Genomic DNA, 23,419 nt, shown 5'->3' on the forward strand with positions numbered 1-23,419 from the left:
TGGGTGGTGTTGCCGCCACCACCAGTAGGGCAGGATTCCTTTTTATTCAAGCGACGGCAAGAAAAGGAAGGGTGCGCCGGCAGAAGGAACCTCGAAATCGGATGGTTACGCAGAATAATTCGTGGTAATATTGCGTTGTAGGCGAAATGGGAGAGAAACCAACAAAACCAAATGTGTAGTTGTCAGCATCTCCGCTTCGAGTAATCTGATCTTTCGGAGACGGGCGCACGGTCCTTCTGTCCGGTCAACGTCACCGCGTTGCCACCGTTGCTTTTACGCGCAGATAGAAAAGGGATTTCATGCTTTGGGACCATTCTGAGGACGTTTGGATGAATGAGAGCTGGTCTAATTTTGTTTGTGGACCGGATTTACCAAATATAGTCAATGCATTATTAGAAATCTGTTGACGTTGCAGTAGGCCTAATCCACGATTAGAACCCTGTGATGTTGCCAAAGTTTAAAATAAAAGCTATATCCAATTCGACCTAATGGAGTAGGCCCACAGCTATGTGCATTTGATGCCAGATCTTTAGTGGAAGAGGCGATCTTATTTTGTATCAAACCCAGGTACTGCCTCATGTCTTCCGATTCATTGTGACTGGTTCTTGGGGAACAGGATAAGACTGTTTGTTGAGGCGGCTGTCAACAGAAGCCATTTTTAAACCTTGTGAATTACGACTGTGTTTCAGAAGCACCTCGAGGAGGAGCGGCAGATCTTCACATCCTGCGGTGGATATCAGCCCAGATTACCATTTTTACACGTTTTTCTATTTTTCCTAAATATTCAAGAATGACTTCCGCGAATCCTTCCAAGCGTGCACATTGCACGCCGGCTTGGTGTCTTTCTACGTATGTTCTGGTGCTTGCCCTTGCCTCGGGCTGCTCCGGACACAGTTCTTCAAGCGACTCGGAGGCATCCCCTGTCAACCTCCGCACCCTGATCACGGGTACCTTCAAAGACATCCGTCATGACGTGGAGAACGTTGTGGGAACCAATGTGATCCAATCCACAATCGAGGTAAAATGATCGCTTAAGGTGTGTGTGTGTGTGTGTGTGTGTGTGTGTGTGTGTGTGTGTGTGTGTGTGTGTGTGTGTGTGTGTGTGTGTGTGTGTGTGTGTGTGTGTGTGTGTGTGTGTGTGTGTGTGTGTGTGTGTGTGTGTGTGTGTGTGTGTGTGTGTGTGTGTGTGTGTGTGTGTTGCCTTAGTAGTTTCTCAGTAAACTATACAATATATATTTTTAATCCCTTAGTTTCAACCTTTTTAATATTCTTAATAAAATTTCCTCTCTCAAGGCTGTTCCTCCACTATCCTTGAACATTGCTTAACCGTGTGGGTAATTACTAATTTTACCTCTTCCATCTCACTCCGTCTCACCTTCCTTCTCTGTTTTCTTACACCCCCATCACCACCTCCCAATCCACCCTGCTGTTCGCTGGTCCTGCGACTCGATAATCTCTCTCCATGATCCCCCACCTCCCCCATCTCTCCATGTCTGCTTATATCCATGCACCTCCCTGCTCCTACACTCCTGTGTGGCCGACCTTCCTCCTCTATCTCCGCTCCCTCCTCTCCCTCCTCTCCCTCAGCGTGTCGCGTTGTATCTAGAGTCAATGCTTGGTCAGGACAACTTCTATACCGTGGCAATGGTAAGAAACTCAACTGGATGTCCTCCCTTCTAACCCTATTGTTTCTAACCCCCTGATATCTGATATCTAACCCTATGATATCTAACCCTATGATATCTAACCCTATGATATCTAACCCTATGATATCCACCCCTCTGGTGTAACCCAGCTAGCAAGGTGACCCATGTATGGCTGGGTTAGACCGCTGGGTTAGACTCTATTCTTTAAACCAGCTAGCAAGTTAACCTAGGTTTAGCTGGGTTAGACCACTGGGTTAGACTCTATGGTGCAACCCTGCTTGCAAGGTGACCCATGTATTGCTGGGTTGGACTCCAGCGATACATGTGGCTAACAAATGGAGGGTTTGTGTTGCGATCATGTAATCTCAGCGGGCGTACGGATGACTGGAATGAAGTCCTGCTTTCCTCTGCTCTTCATTTGCATACGCGACAACCCTACCCCTCAATAACCTAACCAGTCCAGACATGGCCTCCCGGGAATCGTCCCCTCCTGTCACTTGGTTCATGTCGTCTCATTATAGTTTAGAAGAATATGTATAGAATATGTATTTTGTGTTAAATTGTGCCAAGTTTTAGAGGATTAGAAACTATTACATCTTTATGTGTTGAAGTAATCATTGCACTAAAGTAGACTAGAGTCGAAGCCGGTCGAATAGTCCCAAACAGAAAGTATTACATAATTTAACGCCAAAGGTTGTTTTTCTAACACATAGCGGGGGACGAAGTTAGAGCGACAGATGTGTGTTTCTGTTGCTGCTGACCTCAACAGTTGTCAGTGAGGCACTTGTGTGTTGGCAACAGGTGCCGAAGATACAGGCTATGTCTGTCTTACATCTGCCCTTGACCTCAGTCAAGCCAGCCCGGCTTAGGACAAATGCAGAGGGTTTGGGACGACCAATTGGAAGGGAGTACAGCAGAGTTTTTATCAAGCCTGGCTTTACTTGAACACGCCCTCACACACACATGCACGCGCATGCACAAGTGGTTGGCAGTTTCGCGAGTGCCAGTGAAATGGCCCAAGCATGGATGCTTTGTTGAAGGCTTGTAAGTGGGTTAAATTGCTGTTGTTTAGTCATTGATGCATAAATGAACCTCCCGATTTGTTACATGAATAAGGACGTTATTGTAAGTGTAATGTAGTGCAAATGCATTAGCCCCCTTTATACATGGAAGGCTCTCTCTGTCCACCAATAAGCATGTGTTCCTCCGCCCACCACCACCAGCGTTCTCTGTTATACGGATTAAATCAATGTATGAATCCTATCCATCATCAAAGCAAACCAAAATGACTACACTGTTCTCCTTTCCCTCAGATCGAGTCTCAGTCAAGAAAGATTAGTTTTTCATGTCTTGTCGCATGTTTGGTAATCTTCGTTGCGCGGTTACACCGCCAGCCTTGAATGTGCTTTCAGCTTCTGCATCTGTTTTAACTTCAGTTTGTGGAGATGGTCATCCGATTCCTGGCCGAAGGCGCAGCCAGCGGCCTGAATGTCATCGCTGTTTACGTCACAGAAATTCTCAGGGTCACAGGGATTCATGGTGGGTTAGTGTGTGTGTGTGTGTGTGTGTGTGTGTGTGTGTGTGTGTGTGTGTGTGTGTGTTTTTCTCTGCATGGTGCTCTAAGGCAATGAAAATGTCTATTGACAGACACTGCAGAAGTGCTCTTTAATTAATGCCTGGAGAATCTATTACCTGATCATGCCTTGATAACGCATTCTGTTGGCATCATTCAGAGTGGTACGTGTGCGTTACTACTATAGTTGTGGTTAGATCAGCAGCACAGGTGAAGGTACATTGCCTTGCATCTGTCGGTCAAAACACCACTCGTCTCCAGGTTGTGCTTTTGAACGTTTAATCATAGACCTAACTGGAGCAGGGGCTAAGGTTAACGGCTCCTGGCCTGAAGGGACTCTTGGTTCGATCCCTAGTGTCTCCAGCATGTCAGTACGCAGCCTTGAGTAAGACTGACAACCACCGCTCATTAGTCACATGTAACCTGAATCTCCAGTCATTCTTCTGAACAAGGGTTATGAACGAGCTGCGTGGAGCACTGCAACGCGTTTTGAATATCTTTAGGTAATTAGGATTACCCTTGAAAATGTAAAACCGTGGCAATGTTAAATTAATGTAAAGACCAACTCATCCATGATACATGTTGTCTCTCTGTGTCTGTGTCTCTCTCCCTTTCGGTCTCTCTCTTTCGGTCTCTCTCGTTCTCTCTGTCTCTCCGTCTCTCTCTCTGCCTGTCTGTCTCTTTCTTTCTTTCTCTTTTCTTTTTCTCTCCCTTTCTGTCTCTGTCTGTCTGTCTGTCTGTCTGTCTGTCTGCCATCACAGTCCCGCTCTCCTTACCCCGCTTCACCCCCGAGGGCGTGGCCTCGGTGGCCCAGTGGGGGCTGCTGGCTCTGATTGGCTACTGGCTGCTGACGGTGATCCTGCGACTCTTCATCGGCCTCTTGCGGCAGGTCTTCTGGATGCTGAAGACGGTCGCCGCGCTCTGGCTCTTCGGCCTGATCGTGAGCGACGCGCACGCCGGCCCCGACACCACAGCCATCCGATTGGCCGGCCTGGTGCTAGGCTGCGCGCTGCTGGGCGTGGCCTTCCCCAGCTCCGAAAAGACTGTGGGGGTGGAGGGGCGCCTGGGTCAGCTGGAGGGCCGGGTGAGGGCGTTGGAGGGGAGGAAGGGGGAGGACTAGAGCCAGCTGCTGGGGCGGTGGGGGTAGGGTGGGGGAGAGGAGGGAGGACGGGTGGACGGTTAAGCTATCGGTATTATTGGGTTTTTTTTGGGTCCGTGTGTGTGCGTGCGTGTGTGTTGGATAATTATTGGTAATAAAGTGTTTGAAGGGGAGATTTGTTCCTGATCTTTTCATCAAGAAGTTAAAGGACGCTGAACACAACAGAAAGATACTGGGTTCAAACCCCGAATGAGAGTATATTATATATATCTGAACAGTTTGAGTTCTTTTTTAAGATGCTTGACGTTATATACGAGCCAATTTATGCGAATATGCAACCTTAATTTAACTGGTTAATTGTCTAGTTGTCAAATCGAACGTCCTTTTAATAAGATCTAGCCAGTGTCTACAAAACATTATGCAAATCATAAATGATAATTACTTTTCAATTTAAATCGGCTTTAAATATATATAATATAGAAAGCCTTTAAGAAGCAGAGATAGTGATCAATACATTTAAATTCAAAGTGCAGTACCAGCCTAGTAGAGATGGGGTCTGATTCCCACGAAGGTCGAGCGTGCACTACCCAGATAAGTAACAGAGCGAGGGACAGAGGGACTGAAAGACATGTTTTTTATTTATATAAACATACAACATAGTATGACTAGTATGACTAGTCCTCACAGCCACATATACTGTAAGCACAGACAACACATTTGAGGCTATACGACTAGGCAAAAGCGGTTACAAATATCACATCAGAAAAAGAGAAAATACAGAGAATGAATTGAAACACTTTACACTTGTTTGATAACATAAGGCTTTGGACTCCAGTTTAAATAAGGCACCACAAGATACCAAACAAGGTAGAGAGGTTAACTGTAGCTTAAACAAGTCAAAGGCCACCTGTGAATGGCAGTGAATCTATTTTATTGTACGGTTTACATACAATTGAACCAAATCCCTGCATTTTATATGGCATTTTCAACACAAAGAAACTGCCCTGATAAAGGTTAGTTACCCGGGAAAGATCTAGAAACGAAAAAAGAACATACGATTTCAGATCGTATTTTTCTAATACAACAACAGCTGTGTTCAGGTCCAAAAAAGCCCTTAAACAGATTGTTTTCCTATTGTCTTCCTATTGCAAAGGCCCCTCGCCAGTTATAAAACAAAGTAAAGAAGAGGTAGAGGAAAAACAACAAGGCAGAGTGAGAATCGCGTGGCGTTGAGTTAAGGATGTAACAGGCTTGAGTTTGGAAGGATATAGATATAGGGTCGCTACATAGTATATCAATCAATACACTTGTCCATCGCAAGAAATGTAAAGATTTGCACGTCACATAGTCAGTGCGTTTACATGCAGAGTCATTATCGGGTAAATAAAAGAATAAGACCTCAACAGGACTTTTAAAATGCATGTTAACACCTTTACCTGATCTACCTCGGACAGAAATCGGTACATGAACGGACAAGCGAAATCGGATAAGAACACCTAGATAACTCGTTCATAGTTCGGTTTCTACCTGCATGTAAACCCGCATCGTATCGCACATCGGATTCGCGTTCTGCGCACGCTCGAGATCTTGCGTCCGGGGGACGTGAGCCAGAAGTAGAGGAGACGGTAGTCATGTTGTAGGCGCCATTGAGTTATAAACATTCTTATTTCTTTATAAATATTTAATTATTTCTTTAGATGTTTATGGTTGTCGCCGTCAGAAAACGAGAAATGGCGATTTATTTATAAAGGTGACGCATGGTAATCTAGAACAGAAGGAAGCCGGTGTCATACCATTACCAACCCTATAAGTGTATCATCATCAGCGACCAAACTGACGGGGATATTCTCTGATATTATGAATCTTACAGACTGCGTCTTGTTCTCCGACTCTCTGCTACTTCCACAACAAAGACTCGTAGTGGGGGTTATCTCGGAGAAGGAATTAGCGGAAAGGAACTTTGGCTTTGAGTCCACATTGAAACGCTACATGGAGGAGAAAGGGATTGTTGCCGTATGCGGGACAGCTGTCAGTACACTTCGGGTCCATGTCATTTCTCAGACGAACCATTGTTCCGACCTCTCGGTCGTATGCGGACTCCTCCGGCGGCGGAGGACCGAGAGGTTTGAACAATGCAGCGTCGGAGAAATAACATGGACCCGAAGTGAACTGACAGCTGTCTACTGAAAACATCTTTCTTGAATGCCGCCTGAGTTTGTTGTTGCTTGGACGTAGAGGTCAACCGGAAGTGGCTCTATAACCGCTCGTTGAAAGGGCTACAGCGCCAGCTAGGGTACGGATTCAGCCATGCTCCAACCATTATTTGATTCTCTAAAGGCCATGTACGTTCGGATAATTGACACGGTCCGTTCGAGTAGCAAAATCGGTATAAGGCATAATCCGATTTAGCTGTCCCATGTAAACGCACTGAGTTTCAGACAGTAACAGGTGTCAAATGCTAGTTTCAAACATAAAAGTCAAGTTTACGTATTAGCTTGATAACCTCACCAATAGGTTATTCTCTGTTAGTATATACGGCACTATCTCTTTAAAAAAACTAGCTAAATATATTGTAAATCATGCAATCCCTGAACTTTGAGAATCTGACCCGACGGAGTCCTTAGAGGAAGCCGAAGTTGAGTTTGTCCGACGTGTAGACGTTCGCAGTGACGCATTCGGAGTAGAGGGGCGGCGCCAGATTCATGCCCTTCATCTCAAAGCATGGATCGGTCTCGGAGGACAGGAAGTTGCTGCCGAAGGAGCTATCCTGAGTACCAGCCTGGCTTCCTGTAGCTGGCGCCTGGGCAAAGAGAAAGCACATAAGCCGTGATTAAAATATTAATTAATTAATTAGATACAGACTTCTTTAAACCCAGAGGTAGCAGCCACTGCTGACACTATTGGTTTCTGTTGGATCAGGTTTAGGGTTAGGGCTGATCAGCGCTTACCTCGGCCGAAGGGGCAGTGAAGGGCACGGGGGGCGAGGGAACCGAGATCACCGTCTGACTTGTAGGGCTACAGGAGGCGTTGGCTGTCCGTGGATCCGCTTGAAACGCACTAACCTCCACTGCGCTCGCCGCCGGGGCGACCGGACTGTATGAATACACAGGACCACCGCTTACGGACGGCGGCATGGGCTCCATGTGGTACCTCGGTGGTGGGGGCATGACACTGTACTCCTGTAAAGATGCGAGACACGCGAGCTTTCAGAAACATGCCGCAAACATCGTCTATTCCATGGGGGATAATTGACGATAATTGGTACGCCAGGCGGCCGTGATTAATAGCGTTTAGTTTGTTTTCACCTGGAGTTGGGGAGGGTCGTCGGCGGGCTCGGTGACCTCTTCACTGCTCTTGGAGCTTTTCTTACAGCAGCACCTCTTCAGACAGAAACAGCAAGACACCATTATGAAAACGACGCCAGATGCAAGGCCGACGTTCATCCACGTTGAGGCGGGTGCTAGGGAAGAGGTACGTGATTCTCCAAGACAGATCAACACCAAACTAATGATTTTACTTTCAAGCGAGCTTGGATGTGACGCCGTTACCAAGAAACCGAGATCTCAGGGCCGCATCATTACTTGATATAAGTTATTTTGATGCGTCAATTTTTTAAACCAAATATCCACAGAATTTGTTGGTAATAACAGAGGCAAAGAAGGACAGAATCATCATGTTGGGTCCTTGCACTATACTGCAGAGACAGGCCAAATGTCTTTCCTTCCAACTGTGATAAAACCCTGTCGTGAAACTGTGAGTATTATCAAAGCTTGAAGAGAAATTGTGAAAGGGCCTTTTGATATAGTCAGTTATTTGACTATTATTATTTTTATTATTTGACTCTTTTTGCAAAGTGTAAACGTTGATTGGCAGTTAAAAAGTGCTAAGCGTCGGCTAGACATTCTGGTTAACGTAATATCCAAACGGTGGGTCAGTAGTGCCCGGACGGTGGGGCCTCCTGACAGACAGGAGGCTGGGGGCCACTCACCTGCCACCTCGAGGGTCACTCTCACGGCCAGATTAGCCTGGTCATCTTGGATGCTAAAAACACCAGAATCCCGCGCTTTTAGGTCATCGATTTCGAGATAATTGTTCTTTCGTGTACTACGTAATTGCAGCCTCCTGTCAAAGAGGCGTAGGGTTTCATATTCTCCGTTGGAAATGACCGTGGTCTCTCCATCCTCAGGGTCAGTGTAGGTAACAGTGTACGACTTTAGCTCCATAGGAAATTCAAATAGTAGCTGTTCACCCTCATTTTTGGAGAAAAGGTTTTCATGATCTGAAAGCAAGACAGAAGATATTCGATTTTACAGAAGGAATGGTGAAGCTCTTTTTTGAGCTTCACCATTGACAATGACTGAATGTTTGTTGAATCACCACATAAATGCGGGGGTCCAAGAGTCATCTGTAGTAATGGGCAGGGATGACCCAGAACCCTGTGGTCCCACAACATTAAGAGTGCCCATAAAATAAATGCAGGGAAAGCACACTCACGTGACACATCAACTCTGGTGGTTTCCAAAGTGGTGTTAAATCTTGATTGTATAGTGTATTTTCCATTATCCGCTTGGGTGAGTTTTTCTATCGTGAAGTACCCGTATCCGTCATACTGCCCCGTTTGGTATCAGAAGGCTTGCTGCGTGTCCACAGGGGTACTTTGCTAGATTGATAATTAACATTAGATTCAAAGTACAGGTACTCCGCACGGGATTTTAGAAAAAATCTATGGCTTTCCCCATATGGCAACTCCACATTTTCTCCGCCTGAGAGTCCTGTGTAGACAAAACAACAACAACACAACTTGTCAAAATACTTCTACATTTGCCCTTGTTTAAACCTTGAGGTTTGGTCTGTGGAGACTGCCCACTGCACCGAGGTAGGCAGAGGGCTAAACAGACACTCCAAGAGAGGCTAGACCTCCATGAAGCCTACCAGTGGCATTACAATCCCCTATGTGTGTACAAGTCATTACACAGTAGGGAAACAGGATCATTTGATTCGTTTTTTCAGTGTTTAACACAATGTTTTACCGGTGCATACAGGTGTCATTGGAACTGAGATTCTAATTATTCATAATTGCAGGGATTTCAGACCGACTGTATCATGCTGTTGTTAAATTTCTCAAAAACCTTCAACCTTTCCCCTCAAGGGGCTATATCAGGTTTGAATTTCAATGTATAAAAGGGATATAGCAGAGGGTTAAAGGTGACGCACAGCGTTAAGAGTGGGTACTGCATTTCAAGATCACAACATGGTAGTCTCTTCCGCCTTCATTCTCCTCGTTTGCGCAAAACATTGTACATTTGACTGTATTTTGTACTCATTGAGTATAGAGCATATGTGGTCCCGTGTTAATATCTTGTTTAAATCCATATGATTATACTCAGACGACCTAATAAGAGCACTAGGCGAAACGACAAAACGGTAACAATAACAAAAATATATAATTTCAGCCCATATTTTCCTTTTTAAGAGTAAAAGTAGGAAGCACTCAAGAGAATGACAATCCTTAGTACTCACCTATCACAATGCAGGCAGCAAAAAGAACCAACAGCTCCATTATCTCACTGGATTGTGGCGGAGAATGAGGGAGAAAACTTCAGGAGCACACACAGCGGCGGGACGGGCGGTGCAGCCAGACAAACAGACGACAACCTTGTGCAGAAGAGACCCACCGTGCTAGAGCACTCCGATTACAAATCCTATGTCGAAACGTAATTGATATTATCTACTGTTAGGTCGCTAAGGCTTTCGGAACATTTCAGATAATTTTGGTTGCTGCCCATTGGTACACACAACGCCCTTGCAGTGTTTTTCTCCTTCTCTGCCCGCCGTAGGTTTGCATTATCTTGGGACTGGGAGCGCGGCCGCCCCTTACTGCCCCCTACTGGTGGTCCATGGTCAGTGACATGGACAGGCCCCTTCCCCCTTAGAACCAGGGGTTCACCCTTCATTCTCCAATATTCTTATTTGTTCAATCCATCTAAATACCGATATCCAAATGATTAAGAGTTGATTTAGCAGTCATTCTGTCGACGATAATTGCATTGAACATTTATTCTTTTTGTGTTTGATATTTGATGAATTGTATACACATACAAACATGCTTTTTACACTTTTGGGGTTTTATCTTCATGGTTGAATGCACTTATTGTAGGAGGCTTTTGATAATCGTCAGCTAAATAAATATAATGTGATAGGTGATAGGTAGGCAGTAGGAACCCAGTTAAAATGTATTATTTAACAACCGATAATATGATATTAAAATACTAATTAAAATGTTCAATGTCGAAAATATTCAGGAACAGAGAAAATATTAGTCAGGTAGAAATGTACTGCAGGTGAGGGGAGGATGGGGCCGACGGGGACCTGGGTTCTGGGGACGCCATGAGAACCAAGGTACGGACTGCCATCTTACAATGTGAAAGTTAGGGAAAACTAACCGTCTTTCTGTCTCTCCTTCAGCAGATGAGAAGTACTCTGAATGCTGCACCAAGGTGAGCAGACAGGAGATCACTGAAACCATCGTGGACTACATGGTGCAACAGAGAAGCAATCACTGCGTCAATGCCATCATGTAAGTGAACAGTGCCATATTGAATGAAGCATCTCTTCCTTTGAACGTGTTAGGATGCGTGTTTTTTGTTTGAACGTGTGTCTTCGTTTGAACGTGTGTGTTAACCTCAACTGTTCGTCTCTGTGTTTTGTGTAGTTTCCAAACAGAGAGCGGTAATTTCTACTGCAGCAAATATGATGAGCGCTGGGTGATGAAGAAGGTCAGGGAGCTTAGGTAAGTGTCCCTCACTCATTCACTCACACACTCATTCATTCACATACTCAATCACTCAACTAATTATCCCCACACAGTTTCTGAAAAACAAAATCTAAGTCTCTTTGTTTGTGTTTCACAGCAGGCCGAAAAAAAGATTAGCATTGGCCTCCGCCACCACCTTCCTGAAGGTCATCACCTCCAGCTCCTCTCCTCCACCATTGGAGGGAACCACCGCTACGCCCTCAACGCATTATACCGTCCAATAGAAATGCTTCTTATTCAGCGGCGGCCAACAAGCTCCAAGATGGCCGACCAGATACTTTTGAAGAGGAAAACAATGAACTGCTAGATTTTTTTTTTAAATTAATTTAGGGAAATCCAGACATACAAGGATTTTTGCGAAATTGGTTTAGGGGCACGTGCCAATTTTTTTGAATGAGTTCTGAGTTTGAAGTCAGAACTCAAAAAAAAGAATCACATTTTGCCCTAATCCTCTTCTCTACATTGTCAACCCGTTATAGGTTATTTATTAAATTATGATAAAATAGCACAACATTTAAATGTATTTTCAAAAGAGTCCTATTTATTAATTGCATTCATCGTTTTTAGAATTTTAATATTCAAAAGTATTTTGTGTGTTTGAATATCAATAAAATATGTCCTATTCTATAACCTGACTCTCTATCTTCATTATTTCATGATTTGTCCTTTGGCATCTTTGCCGATCTTTGAAAATAACCTCAGTAACTGCTTCCAAATCAATCATTACTTTACTACTGGTAAAATATCTAAACATAAACGCTTTGCTGAGCATATGGACAGGTCAGCCTCAGAGCCTCTCAGAAGGGTCACTCTGCTCCTAAAGTTATGGATTATTGGTTTCCTTCATTCTGTCCTTGCTTTACATTTTCATTTTACATTAAGGGCATTTAGCAGATGGTTTTATCCAAGAAGACTTACAATATGTACATTTATCAGAAGAAAGAGAAACAACAATATATCGCTGTCGTCATCCATGATACGATTCATATTAATGAGCACCAATAATGAATATCTTTTAAGGGAATTGGTGGTAAATCATGTGATTGTGCGATAAGAATGCCATTCTCCAGATGAAAATGAACAGTATGTGTTTAGTTCGTGGAAGGCCTCAATTATAACCTTAAGTTAAGATCAATTACCGTAAGCCTTAGTTCTATTTTCTGCAAACATCAAACATATTCGGCAGGAATAATTTATCTAAATATACCACGCCCGGTTCACTTGCATCCTTATTCATCTTCATATGTTTGGTGAAGATGAATATTTTTAATATCATCTGGTTGGACACATTGGTTCAAGTGGATTTTCAATGGTCAGATACAGATCTTTTCTATAACGATAATTGAATAAAAGCTATGGTATACTTATAATATTACAACTAAATAATTTTATATTTGTATATACATAATACGTATTTTAATATTTAATTAAATAATTAGTAAACCAATTACATTTCAATCGGGAGACTTTTTTTCTAAAAGGTGTGCGCCGGGCTGCGCAGTGCACTCCCTAGTTATGGATTTGTCAAAACAACAATCTGATTTATTAGATTTTGAAACCCACGTCCTTTAAACCCTGTCCTACACCAGAGTTCTACAATAACATATACATTTGATATGCCTGCGTTTTTTTGACCTTTTTTTTTTTCAATGGCCCTGCGTCCACATCACGTGACTCTCATGGTTGCTATGGTGATTGCCATCGACCGCACCCTCTGCTCCAAACCACGTTAACGAGGTTAACGTGGTTTGAACCCACACACAGTCACTTGCGGTGTCCCCCAGGGTTCAGTCCTTGGCCCCATCCTCTTCATCCTCTACCTCATCCCCCTTGGTCAGGTCATCAGACGCCATGGATTTTCATTCCACTGCTATGCCGATGACACACAGCTCTATGTCAATGCCACAGCTGCCACCCCACCTTCATCATCGCCGTCATCCCCATCAAAACTCACCACGTGTCTGGAGGAGATAAAGGTATAGAGGGACGTTGGAAGTAGGGGTGTGGTAGGGGAAGTAGGGCCGCAACTTAAAGGGGACATATCATACCACCAGGTGTGAGTGTGATTAGCCAAAACAAGCCGTTTTCAAAATGTGCAGCATCCTTCTCAGACTCTGAAAAACGAGTTCATGCCTTTATCTCCTCCAGACTGGACTACTGTAACGCACTACTCATCGGGATCCCTTTATCTCCTCCAGACTGGACTACTGTAACGCACAACTCATCGGGATCCCTAGCAAGAGCCTGCAGAGGCTTCAATACATACAAAACTCTGCAGCTAGGAACCTGATGAGAGTGCGCAAGCATGAGCACGTTACCCCCATCCTCCACTCACTCCTTCACATGCGCTTCCTTTCAATGGCGCATTTGATGATGCTGTGTGAGCCTTTCCTGTAAGGCTGGATTCCCCAAGTTGATAATCGTATGCGTCCTTTGAGACCCCCTTTGATGTAAAAGAGACCCCAGGTCTATAGCTTACGTGTTAATGTCCTCTCCTCAGTCACCTACTGCATCACTACCTTCAGGGTTTCGGCCTGCTAATGCATCATTGTAGTATATTTGAATGCCGTCTTTCATATATATATGACATCACCACCACTGGGACGTGGCAACAATTCTCCATATCCATATGGGAAGGTACACACAGTTACACACACACACTTTAAATCTGGCGGATCCTACCCGACGAGGACCTATATGGATTTTGAGGGGTACATTGCCAAGCATGTTAAAATTGTGTTTTCTGTCATTTGCAATGCTTGTGTCTCTGGGGACCTGGACTCCGGTCCTCACCGCACACGAGGTTCCCACGGGTTTGTTGTGCAATCAGGTTCATGTCCCCCCCACCAAGCAGCAAAAACAAGAACACACACACACGCACACACACACACAGACCACAGATAACAAGGTGTAGCATCCTGTAGCTCTACGTATCTGGAGATGCAGCGGTGCAAAGGAAGAAATGAAGATCAGAAGATAAACACGTTTCTTCATCACTATAAGCCTAATAATAAAGGTTGATGAAGGTTTTATAAAATAGTTCTCAACAGCTTCATTATTTATTATCCTTCGTTCCTATAACTATATGAGCCTTATTATAAAGGGTAATGATGATAGTTTGATGATATTCTCTTGCAAAACAAAATAGCTTGTTGAATAGATCTGGTTCAGATTTACTTTTTTCGGTGAGACCTATTCCAGTTTCCCCATACAGAGCCATACAGCCGAACACAAACATGTTGCCCTGTCTTGTAAATATTATAAATATGAACTGAATTGAGAATAGTGTTGGTCTGCAAGTGTCCATCACAGCTTGCACAACAGCAAAGGTGTGTGTGTGTGTGTGTGTGTGTGTGTGTGTGTGTGTGTGTGTGTGTGTGTGTGTGTGTGTGTGTGTGTGTGTGTGTGTGTGTGTGTGTGTGTGTCAACAGTAACTTTTTATGAGGCCTTTACCCTCGGATAAGTACATTTACCATTCACTTGTCGAGTAAAAATGAATCATTTTACAATAGTAATAATTGTTCATGTTGTTTGCGAATGGAGAATGCAGAATTCAGACAAACAGTTGAAAGGATTTGTCAAAACAATCCGATTTATCAGATTTTGAAACCCACGTCCCTTAAACCCAGTCTTACACCAGAGTTCTACAATAACAGCTCTATACATTTGACATGCCTGCGTTTTTTTGGCCTTTTCTTTTCAATGGGCCTGCGTCCACATCACGTGACTCTCATGGTTGCTATGGTGGTTGCCATGGACCGCCCCCTCTGCTCCAAACCACGTTAACGAGGTTAAGGGCGGCGACTGCGCTGCCGTCAGTTGTGTTGTTTTTGTCGTCAACTTGGGTCCGCTGGTTTGGAAATAATCCAAGGAGTCCTTCAAAAGGGACCTTTTGATTGTTTTCTCTTTTCCGCAGATTAGACTTTTAATTACTTTTCTTTGGGGGGGATGGAGCACTTGCGGAGTCATTTCTTGTAGGGCTGGAGCCCCCCCAAGTTGATAATTGTATTAATCCTTTGAGACCCCTTTGATATAAAAGATACCCCAGGTCTATAGCTTTCTTGTTAATGTCCTAGACTCAGTCACCTATGACATCACTTCCTTTAGGGCTTCGGCCTCCCAATTGATCATTGTAGTATATTTGAATGCCCTCTTTCTTGCGTATCATACATTTGGTTATAGGCCAAATTCGGTTTAAATGTCAGCCTCTGCTGGCCCACAACTAGATCGTTGCGTCCCTACCAACCTGACGTTGTTGAAACATGCTAGCGAGACCATAAAATCGTCCTAATAACAATCAAACTAAAGATCACATTCACTGACTGAAGATTATGCAAGTAAAAAATATATTTCTCGCTACAAATGCTATTGGAAACACGTTTAATCGTGAATCTGTCCTAAAATATTGCATTTCCCATTCAGATAATAAAGATTAATAAAGGCTACGTAACCATTTCAACAAATGCTGGGAAAACGTCTCGCCCCCTGTTGGTGCTATGCCTCCATTCATTTAGATGAAACTGAACACGCCTTGCGAGGTGGACCAACGTATCTATTTCACGCTTTGGCTTGATACCGGGTTACCTATTGAACTTCTACCATCCCTGGAGAGGGATCCCTCTTCTGGGTTCCTTCTCCAGGTTCCTTCCCTGATATTAGGGGGGTTTCCCTGCCCTTTGGGGGGCTAGGGTCAGGGGGCTTCCTTTGAGAAGCGGCCTGGGAAGCCCGTCAGATCTCTGGTCCAGGGCGTTCTAAACTGTTTGACCTGATGGGGATGCGGTGTTTCAAGGTTGCTCGGACGGCCGGGGAGTTTCCCCCACGGAGCCATCTCGCCAAATACAGACATGGTGCCCTGGCTGAGCATATATTGTGAAATACACTCAAAAATAATTCTGATGACATGGAAAAAAAACACAAGACTACACACACACACACACACACACACACACACACACACACACACACACACACACACACAGATAAGAAGACTCAGGGTGTAGAGTCCTGTAGCTCTACGTATCTGGAGACGCAGCGGTGCAAAGAAGGAAATGAAGATCAAAAGATAAACTAGAAAACGCATTTCCTGCAGATAATGCGGTGAGTGATGTAGTACAAAGTGTGGTTGAGAATATTTTTTTTAAATAAAGCCACATATATTAAGACATAAAGAAATGTTAAATGGCTTAAATCAAGTGAAGGGATTTGAACAAAAGTGAAAAGGTGTAAATGGAGTAAACAATGTAAACATGCCTACCATTTATGAAAATGTTAATGGTTGGAAACAAATAAAGTGACAGCTGAATGAAAAGTGCAAAGCATTGCTAAAAATGCAGAAATGTAAAATGTATCGAACGGAAGAATCTGAAAGGTCAGATGTATTGCCCTGCACTGCTGGTGTGTGTGTGTGTGTGTTTTAGAGCTCATATCTTCTGTATTCCTCTGGCCTGTCCTAGACTCACCGTCACCTTGGAAGGAGGGGAGAGAGCACTTACTGGATGAACTTGGTGAGGGTTTTATCAAAGCAAACGCGTTATTTCTTTGTTCAAAAACAACCTCTGGTTTTGTGATTTATATTTGAACGTCCCCTCTTTGTCATAACTTCACATTTTATATTGTCAAGCTAATAGAGCATCGACGGTACTGAAGAGGATTAGGGCCACATGTAAGAAAAAACAGGTACCCGTAGTTCTGACTTTAAAGTCAGAATTCTGAGTTTAATCTCAGAATTCTGATTTTAATCTCAGAATTCTGAGAAAAAAGTCTTAATTCTGACTTTAAAGTCAGAACAACGGATACCTGTAAGGACCAAACTCTGTGGGAGAGACACTTTGCTTTATGCAGTAGGAGGAAGAAGAAAAAGCCATTTTGTTAATGGTAAAAGTCAGAATTCTGATAATAAAATTAGAATTCTGACTTTTTTCTCAGAATTCTGAGAATAAAGTCAGAACCTAATTTTTTTTTTATGTGTGGCTCTAATCCTCTTCCGTATCAACTTGTTAAACTGTGGCCTTCCCCAGCTCCGAAAAGACTGTGGGGGTGGAGGGGCACCTGGGTCAGCTGGAGGGCCGGGTGAGGGCGTTGGAGGGGAGGAAGGGGGAGGACTAGAGCCAGCTGCTGGGGCGGTGGGGGTAGGGTGGGGGAGAGGAGGGAGGACGGGTGGACGGTTAAGCTATCGGTATTATTGGGTTTTTTTTGGGTCCGTGTGTGTGCGTGCGTGTGTGTTGGATAATTATTGGTAATAAAGTGTTTGAAGGGGAGATTTGTTCCTGATCTTTTCATCAAGAAGTTAAAGGACGCTGAACACAACAGAAAGATACTGGGTTCAAACCCCGAATGAGAGTATATTAGATATATCTGAACAGTTTGAGTTCTTTTTTAAGATGCTTGACGTTATATACGAGCCAATTTATGCGAATATGCAACCTTAATTTAACTGGTTAATTGTCTAGTTGTCAAATCGAACGTCCTTTTAATAAGATCTAGCCAGTGTCTACAAAACATTATGCAAATCATAAATGATAATTACTTTTCAATTTAAATCGGCTTTAAATATATATAATATATAAAGCCTTTAAGAAGCAGAGATAGTGATCAATACATTTAAATTCAAAGTGCAGTACCAGCCTAGTAGAGATGGGGTCTGATTCCCACGAAGGTCGAGCGTGCACTACCCAGATAAGTAACAGAGCGAGGGACAGAGGGACTGAAAGACATGTTTTTTATTTATATAAACATACAACATAGTATGACTAGTATGACTAGTCCTCACAGCCACATATACTGTTAGCACAGACAACACATTTGAGGCTATACGACTAGGCAAAAGCGGTTACAAATATCACATCAGAAAAAGAGAAAATACAGAGAATGAATTGAAACACTTTACACTTACACTTGTTTGATAACATAAGGCTTTGGACTCCAGTTTAAATAAGGCACCACAAGATACCAAACAAGGTAGAGAGGTTAACTGTAGCTTAAACAAGTCAAAGGCCACCTGTGAATGGCAGTGAATCTATTTTATTGTACGGTTTACATACAATTGAACCAAATCCCTGCATTTTATATGGAATTTTCAACACAAAGAAACTGCCCTGATAAAGGTTAGTTACCCGGGAAAGATCTAGAAACGAAAAAAGAACATACGATTTCAGATCGTATTTTTCTAATACAACAGCTGTGTTCAGGTCCAAAAAAGCCCTTAAACAGATTGTTTTCCTATTGTCTTCCTATTGCAAAGGCCCCTCGCCAGTTATAAAACAAAGTAAAGAAGAGGTAGAGGAAAAACAACAAGGCAGAGTGAGAATCGCGTGGCGCTGAGTTAAGGATGTAACAGGCTTGAGTTTGGAAGGATATAGATATAGGGTCGCTACATAGTATATCAATCAATACACTTGTCCATCGCAAGAAATGTAAAGATTTGCACGTCACATAGTCAGTGCGTTTACATGCAGAGTCATTATCGGGTAAATAAAAGAATAAGACCTCAACAGGACTTTTAAAATGCATGTTAACACCTTTACCTGATCTACCTCGGACAGAAATCGGTACATGAACGGACAAGCGAAATCGGATAAGAACACCTAGATAACTCGTTCATAGTTCGGTTTCTACCTGCATGTAAACCCGCATCGTATCGCACATCGGATTCGCGTTCTGCGCACGCTCGAGATCTTGCGTCCGGGGGACGTGAGCCAGAAGTACAGGAGACGGTAGTCATGTTGTAGGCGCCATTGAGTTATAAACATTCTTATTTCTTTATAAATATTTAATTATTTCTTTAGATGTTTATGGTTGTCGCCGTCAGAAAACGAGAAATGGCGATTTATTTATAAAGGTGACGCATGGTAATCTAGAACAGGAGGAAGCCGGTGTCATACCATTACCAACCCTATAAGAAGTGTATCATCATCAGCGACCGAACTGACGGGGATATTCTCTGATATTATGAATCTTACAGACTGCGTCTTGTTCTCCGACTCTCTGCTACTTCCACAACAAAGACTCGTAGTGGGGGTTATCTCGGAGAAGGAATTAGCGGAAAGGAACTTTGGCTTTGAGTCCACATTGAAACGCTACATGGAGGAGAAAGGGATTGTTGCCGTATGCGGGACAGCTGTCAGTACACTTCGGGTCCATGTCATTTCTCAGACGATCCATTGTTCCGACCTCTCGGTCGTATGCGGACTCCTCCGGCGGCGGAGCAGCGGGAGGAGTCCGCATACGACCGAGAGGTTTGAACAATGCAGCGTCGGAGAAATAACATGGACCCGAAGTGAACTGACAGCTGTCTACTGAAAACATCTTTCTTGAATGCCGCCTGAGTTTGTTGTTGCTTGGACGTAGAGGTCAACCGGAAGTGGCTCTATAACCGCTCGTTGAAAGGGCTACAGCGCCAGCTAGGGTACGGATTCAGCCATGCTCCAACCATTATTTGATTCTCTAAAGGCCTAGTACGTTCGGATAATTGACACGGTCCGTTCGAGTAGCAAAATCGGTATAAGGCATAATCCGATTTAGCTGTCCCATGTAAACGCACTGAGTTTCAGACAGTAACAGGTGTCAAATGCTAGTTTCAAACATAAAAGTCAAGTTTACGTATTAGCTTGATAACCTCACCAATAGGTTATTCTCTGTTAGTATATACGGCACTATCTCTTTAAAAAAACTAGCTAAATATATTGTAAATCATGCAATCCCTGAACTTTGAGAATCTGACCCGACGGAGTCCTTAGAGGAAGCCGAAGTTGAGTTTGTCCGACGTGTAGACGTTCGCAGTGACGCATTCGGAGTAGAGGGGCGGCGCCAGATTCATGCCCTTCATCTCAAAGCATGGATCGGTCTCGGAGGACAGGAAGTTGCTGCCGAAGGAGCTATCCTGAGTACCAGCCTGGCTTCCTGTAGCTGGCGCCTGGGCAAAGAGAAAGCACATAAGCCGTGATTAAAATATTAATTAATTAATTAGATACAGACTTCTTTAAACCCAGAGGTAGCAGCCACTGCTGACACTATTGGTTTCTGTTGGATCAGGGTTAGGGTTAGGGCTGATCAGCGCTTACCTCGGCCGAAGGGGCAGTGAAGGGCACGGGGGGCGAGGGAACCGAGATCACCGTCTGACTTGTAGGGCTACAGGAGGCGTTGGCTGTCCGTGGATCCGCTTGAAACGCACTAACCTCCACTGCGCTCGCCGCCGGGGCGACCGGACGGTATGAATACACAGGACCACCGCTTACGGACGGCGGCATGGGCTCCATGTGGTACCTCGGTGGTGGGGGCATGACACTGTACTCCTGTAAAGATGCGAGACACGCGAGCTTTCAGAAACATGCCGCAAACATCGTCTATTCCATGGGGGATAATTGACGATAATTGGTACGCCAGGCGGCCGTGATTAATAGCGTTTAGTTTGTTTTCACCTGGAGTTGGGGAGGGTCGTCGGCGGGCTCGGTGACCTCTTCACTGCTCTTGGAGCTTTTCTTACAGCAGCACCTCTTCAGACAGAAGCAGCAAGACACCATTATGAAAACGACGCCAGACGCAAGGCCGACGTTCATCCACGTTGAGGCGGGTGCTAGGGAAGAGGTACGTGATTCTCCAAGACAGATCAACACCAAACTAATGATTTTACTTTCAAGCGAGCTTGGGTGTGACGCCGTTACCAAGAAACCGAGATCTCAGGGCCGCATCATTACTTGATATAAGTTATTTTGATGCGTCAATTTTTTAAACCAAATATCCACAGAATTTGTTGGTAATAACAGAGGCAAAGAAGGACAGAATCATCATGTTGGGTCCTTGCACTATACTGCAGAGACAGGCCAAATGTCTTTCCTTCCAACTGTGATAAAACCCTGTCGTGAAACTGTGAGTATTATCAAAGCTTGAAGAGAAATTGTGAAAGGGCCTTTTGATATAGTCAGTTATTTGACTATTATTATTTTTATTATTTGACTCTTTTTGCAAAGTGTAAACGTTGATTGGCAGTTAAAAAGTGCTAAGCGTCGGCTAGACATTCTGGTTAACGTAATATCCAAACGGTGGGTCAGTAGTGCCCGGACGGTGGGGCCTCCTGACAGACAGGAGGTTGGGGGCCACTCACCTGCCACCTCGAGGGTCACTCTCACGGCCAGATTAGCCTGGTCATCTTGGATGCTAAAAACACCAGAATCCCGCGCTTTGAGGTCATCGATTTCGAGATAATTGTTATTTTGTGTACTACGTAATTGCAGCCTCCTGTCAAAGAGGCGTAGGGTTTCATATTCTCCGTTGGAAATGACCGTTGTCTCTCCATCCTCAGGGTCAGTGTAGGTAACAGTGTACGACTTTAGCTCCATAGGAAATTCAAATAGTAGCTGTTCACCCTCACTTTTGGAGAAAAGGTTTTCATGATCTGAAAGCAAGACAGAAGATATTCGATTTTACAGAAGGAATGGTGAAGCTCTTTTTTGAGCTTCACCATTGACAATGACTGAATGTTTGTTGAATCACCACATAAATGCGGGGGTCCAAGAGTCATCTGTAGTAATGGGCAGGGATGACCCAGAACCCTGTGGTCCCACAACATTAAGAGTGCCCATAAAATAAATGCAGGGAAAGCACACTCACGTGACACATCAACTCTGGTGGTTTCCAAAGTGGTGTTAAATCTTGATTGTATAGTGTATTTTCCATTATCCGCTTGGGTGAGTTTTCCTATCGTGAAGTACCTGTATCCGTCATACTGACCCCGTTTGGTATCAGAAGGCTTGCTGCGTGTCCACAGGGGTACTTTGCTAGATTGATAATTAACATTAGATTCAAAGTACAGGTACTCCGCACGGGATTTTAGATAAAATCTATGGCTTTCCCCATATGGCAACTCCACATTTTCTCCGCCTGAGAGTCCTGTGTAGACAAAACAACAACAACACAACTTGTCAAAATACTTCTACATTTGCCCTTGTTTAAACCTTGAGGTTTGGTCTGTGGAGACTGCCCACTGCACCGAGGTAGGCAGAGGGCTAAACAGACACTCCAAGAGAGGCTAGACCTCCATGAAGCCTACCAGTGGCATTACAATCCCCTATGTGTGTACAAGTCATTACACAGTAGGGAAACAGGATCATTTGATTCGTTTTTTCAGTGTTTAACACAATGTTTTACCGGTGCATACAGGTGTCATTGGAACTGAGATTCTAATTATTCATAATTGCAGGGATTTCAGACCGACTGTATCATGCTGTTGTTAAATTTCTCACAAACCGTCAACCTTTCCCCTCAAGGGGCTATATCAGGTTTGAATTTCAATGTATAAAAGGGATATAGCAGAGGGTTAAAGGTGACGCACAGCGTTAAGAGTGGGTACTGCATTTCAAGATCACAACATGGTAGTCTCTTCCGCCTTCATTCTCCTCGTTTGCGCAAAACATTGTACATTTGACTGTATTTTGTACTCATTGAGTATAGAGCATATGTGGTCCCGTGTTAATATCTTGTTTAAATCCATATGATTATACTCAGACGACCTAATAAGAGCACTAGGCGAAACGACAAAACGGTAACAATAACAAAAATATATAATTTCAGCCCATATTTTCCTTTTTAAGAGTAAAAGTAGGAAGCACTCAAGAGAATGACAATCCTTAGTACTCACCTATCACAATGCAGGCAGCAAAAAGAACCAACAGCTCCATTATCTCACTGGATTGTGGCGGAGAATGAGGGAGAAAACTTCAGGAGCACACACAGCGGCGGGACGGGCGGTGCAGCCAGACAAACAGACGACAACCTTGTGCAGAAGAGACCCACCGTGCTAGAGCACTCCGATTACAAATCCTATGTCGAAACGTAATTGATATTATCTACTGTTAGGTCGCTAAGGCTTTCGGAACATTTCAGATAATTTTGGTTGCTGCCCATTGGTACACACAACGCCCTTGCAGTGTTTTTCTCCTTCTCTGCCCGCCGTAGGTTTGCATTATCTTGGGACTGGGAGCGCGGCCGCCCCTTACTGCCCCCTACTGGTGGTCCATGGTCAGTGACATGGACAGGCCCCTTCCCCCTTAGAACCAGGGGTTCACCCTTCATTCTCCAATATTCTTATTTGTTCAATCCATCTAAATACCGATATCCAAATGATTAAGAGTTGATTTAGCAGTCATTCTGTCGACGATAATTGCATTGAACATTTATTCTTTTTGTGTTTGATATTTGATGAATTGTATACACATACAAACATGCTTTTTACACTTTTGGGGTTTTATCTTCATGGTTGAATGCACTTATTGTAGGAGGCTTTTGATAATCGT

At 43.9% G+C, this 23,419-nt stretch overlaps 3 protein-coding genes across 4 annotated transcripts; 1 reads left to right on the forward strand and 2 right to left on the reverse strand.

Moving 5' to 3' along the window:
* Positions 1-144: 144 nt before the first annotated feature.
* On the forward strand, positions 145-4,514 carry LOC130390117 (transmembrane protein 109-like). The gene is made up of 5 exons (XM_056599855.1): positions 145-567; positions 690-1,018; positions 1,588-1,647; positions 3,083-3,185; positions 3,981-4,514. Exons 2-5 carry the CDS (start codon positions 791-793, stop codon positions 4,337-4,339), a joined length of 750 nt encoding a protein of 249 aa, XP_056455830.1. The 5' UTR covers positions 145-567; positions 690-790; the 3' UTR covers positions 4,340-4,514.
* On the reverse strand, positions 4,481-10,205 carry LOC130390116 (uncharacterized). 2 transcript variants are annotated; one of them, XR_008896747.1, is made up of 6 exons: positions 9,839-10,205; positions 8,813-9,090; positions 8,307-8,597; positions 7,624-7,698; positions 7,267-7,497; positions 4,481-7,118 (listed from the first exon to the last, which is right to left on the reverse strand). XR_008896747.1 is itself a non-coding variant. In XM_056599854.1 (6 exons), exons 3-6 carry the CDS (start codon positions 8,539-8,541, stop codon positions 6,939-6,941), a joined length of 801 nt encoding a protein of 266 aa, XP_056455829.1. In that variant the 5' UTR covers positions 8,542-8,597; positions 8,813-9,090; positions 9,839-10,205; the 3' UTR covers positions 4,481-6,938. The 2 variants fall into 2 exon arrangements, 1 of the variants encoding a protein (XP_056455829.1); XM_056599854.1 differs by having other exon boundaries at positions 7,624-7,778.
* A 7,498-nt stretch (positions 10,206-17,703) lies between these two features.
* On the reverse strand, positions 17,704-23,128 carry LOC130390757 (uncharacterized). Its single transcript, XM_056600879.1, has 6 exons — positions 22,765-23,128; positions 21,738-22,016; positions 21,232-21,522; positions 20,549-20,703; positions 20,192-20,422; positions 17,704-20,043 (listed from the first exon to the last, which is right to left on the reverse strand). The coding sequence occupies exons 1-6, from the start codon at positions 22,802-22,804 to the stop codon at positions 19,864-19,866; spliced, it is 1,176 nt and encodes a 391-aa protein (XP_056456854.1). The 5' UTR covers positions 22,805-23,128; the 3' UTR covers positions 17,704-19,863.
* Positions 23,129-23,419: the final 291 nt, after the last annotated feature.

Source organism: Gadus chalcogrammus, chromosome 10 (genome assembly GCF_026213295.1).
Source record: "Gadus chalcogrammus isolate NIFS_2021 chromosome 10, NIFS_Gcha_1.0, whole genome shotgun sequence".
Taxonomy (NCBI): domain Eukaryota; kingdom Metazoa; phylum Chordata; class Actinopteri; order Gadiformes; family Gadidae; genus Gadus; species Gadus chalcogrammus.